Genomic DNA, 6,372 nt, shown 5'->3' on the forward strand with positions numbered 1-6,372 from the left:
ACAGGATGTATGTTTCTATAGGAAAGATTGTAAACTCAAAACCGAGTAAGTATGATGGTGACTATAACATTTAAGTCTCAGTTTATATTCCGATGACTATAATTAGGTAAGTTAGGGAATGTTCCATAGTTTTCTACTATGACTTTGTGTAATATCTGTACCAAGCAGCAAGTTCCTGGGTCTAACTACCAAGTAATTTTCTGTCTTATTTAAGGCTTGTTCATCCTGCCTTGGATAGATTGGAGATCTCAGTGTCTCAGAGATCTCAAATGTTCATCATAGGACAGATACTTAGGACGCCTTGGTCACCATTAGTTGGGATTGAAGGGGCAAACATCGGGCGTAGAGGCTCCTTGACGGGAATTCCCGTGAATGTGAAGAGATGGGATCTGACTTCAACGTGGAAGAAGGAAATGGTTCCCATGTCCATATCCAGAAAAATCCCCACTCGGTGTATCTGGTAGTTGACCCAGAGCTTAGTCTTAGGCACTGTGCTGGCAAATAAACGACTTCCAGCCCTCAAACTCACGATCCATAATCCGTGCTCTGCAGTCAGCGGAATCCGTCCTTGTCGGCGAAGAGATTCCTTGCAGACTCCCAGGTCCCATTCTGTGCTGGTTCCCACGTCCACCTCCCAGTAATGACGGCCAGAAGTGAAGAGAGGAGAGCCCAGGACACAAACTGCTAAGTCGAATCTCTCAGCAAGCAGTCGCCGGTTCTGTTTGATATGCCCGCCTTGGACACTCCTGAGGTCTTTGGAAATGAGGAGGTAGTTGTTAGCCGTGTCAACATCCAGGGTCATATCCACTGCAGAGAGAAACGCAAGCAGCTAAGCCAAACATGGTAAAGCTCCCAGTTTTAATACAAGAGGAAGAAAGGAAGGATGTGATTTGGTCTAGATTTGTGTCTGCAACATTCTGAGAAAAAAATATTCACAGAACATATAAGGAGACTTCAAAAAGTCCGTGGAGAATTGGAATTAAAGAACAAGTTTATTGTGGTGCAAAAAAAAAAAAAAAATCAAAATGCATAGTTTTTCATAATACAGTTTTCTATACTCTTTTGAAGATCTCTTCTATTAACCTTCAAGACCAAATATGGATGTGATCACCGATGTAGATTTTGTAGATTAAATTAAGACACCAGTGATCGATCTCTGCTGATGGTGAATTAGCTCTTGAACCCTAGTATGAGGTCATTTATTGCAGTGGGTGCCAATATTACTGCACATTAGAATTACCTGGGGATTTAAAATTCACTTTCGCAGTTGCTGTAAGTTTTTGCTTTTTTTTTTATTTTATTTTTTGGAGAGGTTTTTGGTATAGGGCGTGTGCGCTCGCCAGACAGACAGAGACACAGAAAGCGAGAAATCACCCCCCAGAGGGGATGGCCACGCCGCAATCCCTTCTCTTCCATTCTCCTCTTGGGATCTTGGGCACATATGCACACGTGCCCGGCATGTTTTAAACCACTGGGTCCGGGACATAAACCGCGGTCGACTACATGGGAGTCCAGTGACATAGCCATTACACTAACTGCTGGTCCCTGCTGTAAGTTTTTGTTACTCTAACAATAACCCCTAAACCAGCAGGATCAATAGTCCTGAAATCTCCCAGTTGGGGCTGACAGGTGGCATGGTGGTTAAAGGCACTGAATTCCCACATGGCCTACTGTGGTTCGAGTCCCAGACCTGGTGGCTTGCTTTCTCACTTTCCCTTTCTTTATCTCTTTCTTTCTCTGTCTGGTTAAATTAAAAAATAATAATAATAACAACAAATGGAATAAAATAAATAAATAATTCTTTTTTTAAAAAGTGTCAATGTATGTATGTATATATATATTTAAAAAAAAATTTGGAAGAAAAAAAGAAGAATCTCCATTCTACCAAGATCCCCAGGTAATTTGAGCACTGTTTTGAGAAGTCCTTGTCTAAGCCATGACATAGACATCAATATTTTTTGTGATTCTATGTGTTGTCACGGCAGAGAACCACTGAGACTAGAGAAACATTCCAGTTTTAGGTGCCGGACACCCGCTGACCCCCACCTGGCATGGAGAGCCTCCACAGGTGATTTTTCCTGGTCCCACAGGGGGAAGGGGCAGGGTGTACAGACTCCTTACCTTGGAACTTCCGTATATTTGGGTTCATCCATAGACTAGCTCTCAGCTGGGGCTCCAGTTCCTTGAGCGTGGAGGCCAACTTCCCCAGCTGACGATTGAGCCTGAAGTCATCCTTCTGAGAAACCACACCACAGAAGTGGCACAGGAAACCCTCCGGGGGTATCCGTGCTGACATGAAGCAGGTGAGACAGAGGCTGCAAGCACACCTCAGGGAGATTGGTTTTTCAAGATAGTTTGTGCAGAGGGAACATCTGCTCATTGCTTCGATGACTCCAGCCATGTTCACTGCCGGGAAAAAATGCACATGGGAAGGGAATTTCCGTGAGTTGAATGAACAAGACCATGAGAGGGCACCTACCAAAGCGCATGCTCACTGCCCTCAGAGACTTGAAGTCCTATTTGGAAAGTGAGTTACGAATCATGGTTGTGCATTGATCTAGGTGGGGGGGCGGGCATGCTCACGGATGCCTTCTAGCTGTGCCAACGGCCATGCCTGCACACGCTACATGGCAACCTCTATGTGAGAAGCAGTGAGGGTGGTGTCATTTCAACATTTTCTAGAGTAACCCGAGCAACGATTTGCCTTATGAAAATGAGAAATATATCCTTTCTGCAGCCTTGGAACTGAATACCAAGTTTACTGCCTACCGCCCCTGTAGTTAGATCACTTTTCAAACCCTGAGTCCACAAACACATGGCATTTGCTGAACTCGTTTATTACTGAACGCCTCTCATCTTCCTCCATCATAGCTGTGGTTTCTAGACAGAGATGGAAAAAGAAAATGCAAGCACATAGACTCACCTCTTCTCCGAAAATCAGTGTCCTCCTGCTGTCTCCACCCGTCTCCACCAGCTGCTCAGGTCTTGTGGGAAAGGCACCGGAGAAGGCCTTTTATTGGCAAGGTTCCCGCCTCCCAAGAATGCCATACCTTCTTAAAAGGAATGCCATACCTTCTTAAATCTAATCAGGCTTTGATTTAGTTATAGCAGGACGCGACATGATTTGTTTCCAGGTGACGGAAACGAGTACTCCTAACAGTATGCATCTTTCTTTAACACGAAGAGAAGATTAAATTGCTACCATTGTATACTAGATTAGATCTAACATCCCGATGTTGCAAGTTTGTTTTAGACATTTTTTTTTCCGTCATTTGTTAATAGGTATGGCTTTGTTGTTGGATGAAGAGATTTACACTCCCAGTTCAGGTACCCAAAGCAGGTTCAACCCTTCACTGCTCAATAAAACACAGAGACAAAATTGTTGAGAGAGAATTTATTACAATGGAGCCACGCTGGGAAGACATGTAAGAATATCTTTAACCAGAACCAGCAGATGGTTTAATGGTTATATCGCTGGACTTCCATGTAATTCACTGTGGTTCAAGTTCCAGACCAGGCAGCTTAAAACTTACACCGGGTATGTGTGCATGTGTGCCCAAGATCCTGAGAGAAGAATGGAGGAGAAGGGATTGTGGAGTGGTCATCCCCTCTGGGCGGAGTGATTCCTCACTTTCTGTCTCTCTGGTGAGCGCATGTGCCCTGTAGCTGGATCCCACATGACTGACTGTGTAGTTCATATCCAAAAACTGATGGTGTGAGAAATATACCAGGCACATTTGTGTCCATGCCCTAAATCCCAAAACGAGAGAAAAACAGAGGGGAAGGGATTGCAGTGTGCCCACACCTTTTGTAGTGTGCTTTCTCTCTTTCTTTCTATCAAGTGAGAGCACATGCTGTCCGGCAAATTGTATCAGACACACATAAAAAGAAAGGAAAGGAATAGAAAAGAAAAGTGGTCACTAAACGCTTCATGGGTTTTAGGTATTTTACAGAGTATTAGGATACAAGCCAGAGTCAAAGAATAGGGAGTAGTCTCTCATGGTGCCTGTTTTCAAATAGAAATCATTAACAGTGAAGTAAAATCTATTTTCTTTCATTTGAACCAACTCTGCATCTTTTCCTTTAATCCTCTTCTGTATACCGAGATCTTCATAGCATTGTTTTTAAATTTCAAATAGTTTGACTCTAATCTTACTATGTTCTCTACCCCGCAACTCATCATGTATTAAATTACTTTTCTTTTTCACATACTTAGAAAAAGACCTGGCACCAGCAGTTAGCATAATGGCTATATCGCTGGACTCCCATGTAGTGGGACCACGGTGCGAGTTCCGGACCCGGTGACTTAAACTCACGCCCGGCATGTGTGCATGCGTGCCCAAGATCCCCAGAGGAGAATGGAGGAGAAGGGATTGTGGCGTGGCCATCCCCCCGGGAGGTGATTTCTCACTTTCTGTCTCTCTGTCTGTCTGGTGAGCGCCCGTGCCCTATAGCAAAAAAAAAAAAAAAAAAAAAACGGAAAAAGGAAAAAAGAAAAATGAAAAAGACCTATTTAGGGGCCATCAGATGGCACAGTGGTTGTGTCGCTGGACTTCCACATGACGGCCTGCAGTTCGAGTCCCAGACCTAGTGACTTCAAAATTGTGCCAGGCCTGTGTTCGTGCATGTCCAAGTTCCCGAGAGGTGAATGGAGAAGAGATTGAGGCAGGCCATCACCCCGGGGGTTGATTTCTCACTTTCCCTCTCTCTCTCTCTCTCTCTCTCATTCTCTCTCTCTGGCAAGCCCTACAAACAAAACAAAACTTCTCAAAAACAGAGAGAGATAGAGAGACCTATTTAAAAAACGTAATTTCTCATGGAATTGGAAGACTGACAGAGATTCAGTTCTTGAGCAAGAGGAATGGTGAGCCTACAGGTATCATGGATGAGGCTGTTACCTTAAGTGACCAAATTCATGTATATGCAATTTATAAAATAACTGCTTTGTTTTTTCAAATTTCAGCTAAATCTAATGTAATATCACTGTTCCCCATACCTATAAAGTGTGTCATATAGTAAATCAATATCCTTTCTTTTTTTGTAAATATTATTATTATTATTTTTTGGAGAGGTTTTCGCTATAGGACGCGTGCGCTCACCAGACAGACAGAGAGAGACATAGAAACAGAAAGCGAGAAATCACCCCCCAGGGGGGATGGTCACGCCGCAATCCCTTCTCCTCCATTCTCCTCTCGGGATCTTGGGCACGCACGCACATGCACCCAGCATGAGTTTTAAGCCACCGGGTCCGGGACGTGAACCGCGGTCGACTACGTGGGAGTCCAGCGACATAGCCATTATGCTAACTGCTGGTTCCCATTTGTAAATATTTTTAAAAGGTTTCATTTTGGTCCGATTCAAATACGATTTATAACGGGAATTAGATCACACCAGGGAGTCAGCGTCTGAGCCATGTGGATAAAGCAATTGTGCAATGCTGCATGAAGCTGCACGAGGCTGAACCCCATGGGAAGGTGCTGGTTGCGGGACCCAGAACCTCCCCTGAATACATTGGGTGGACATGCGGGACCATGACCCGGGCCGGCTGAAGCTGAGGAGTGGAGCCTGTTGAGGGCGCCTGTCTCTATCTCTTCCTCCCTGTCTCACTCACAGAAGAAATAAACAAACGAACTTAAAAAAAGATTGGGGAAATATGATATAAGAGGCCAAGTCAGCTTTAAGTGATTGGCTTAAACTGTATTTCGCTTACATCGTAATCATTTGGTACTTCCTCTACGCCAAGCTTCCTGCTCACTTCCATACCCACCTATGAAGGCAGAGTCCAGCCCTCAGGTATTCTCTAATTCCCAAACCAAAAAAAAAAAGGAGAAAGAAAAATACACAACTTATAAAACTGTGAGCAGTGTTCTGTGATGTGGATGTTTAATTTCTTATGAAAGAAAAAAAGATGGTTAGAATTTAGCTTGAGCGGTAAAGAACACCTCATAGGGGAAGCAATGGTTGATCTGGGCTTTTTGTTTTAGTGGAATTCCATCAGCCAGTCTGGCTCATTTCGGGGCAGACAGGAGGGCATGTCTCACAGGAGGAATGAAACACCTTGGGCTGTTTGTTAATCCTATGCAGTTACCTCGAGGGGAAACTTGATGACCTTGTTAACGGACAAACGCCCCAAACTCTCTCTCACTAGGTGTGAGGGAGAATTACATCCTGACACTGGGGGAGTGATGCGTTGGTCTGCAGTTCTCTTAGCAGCTGAAGGGATGCCCATCTGAGCTGCAGAGGGAGCTTGGCAGTGCGCCCAGTCATGGTTTGGGGAGAAGAGCAGAGAGCAATGACCTGAAACCTTGGTAGAGCTGAAGCTATCATGTGCCTGCCACGAATCCCCATGTGACCTAAGGCAGATGGTGCTGG

General features: G+C 44.5%; 1 protein-coding gene across 1 annotated transcript; it reads right to left on the reverse strand.

Moving 5' to 3' along the window:
- Positions 1 to 265: 265 nt before the first annotated feature.
- Positions 266 to 2,417, reverse strand: LOC102499018 (ret finger protein-like 3). The gene is made up of 2 exons (XM_027771573.1): positions 2,122 to 2,417; positions 266 to 807 (listed from the first exon to the last, which is right to left on the reverse strand). The coding sequence occupies exons 1-2, from the start codon at positions 2,399 to 2,401 to the stop codon at positions 266 to 268; spliced, it is 822 nt and encodes a 273-aa protein (XP_027627374.1). The 5' UTR covers positions 2,402 to 2,417.
- Between the last annotated feature and the right edge of the window lie 3,955 nt (positions 2,418 to 6,372).

Source organism: Tupaia chinensis, unplaced genomic scaffold (genome assembly GCF_000334495.1).
Source record: "Tupaia chinensis unplaced genomic scaffold, TupChi_1.0 Scaffold000226_1, whole genome shotgun sequence".
NCBI lineage: Eukaryota > Metazoa > Chordata > Mammalia > Scandentia > Tupaiidae > Tupaia > Tupaia belangeri.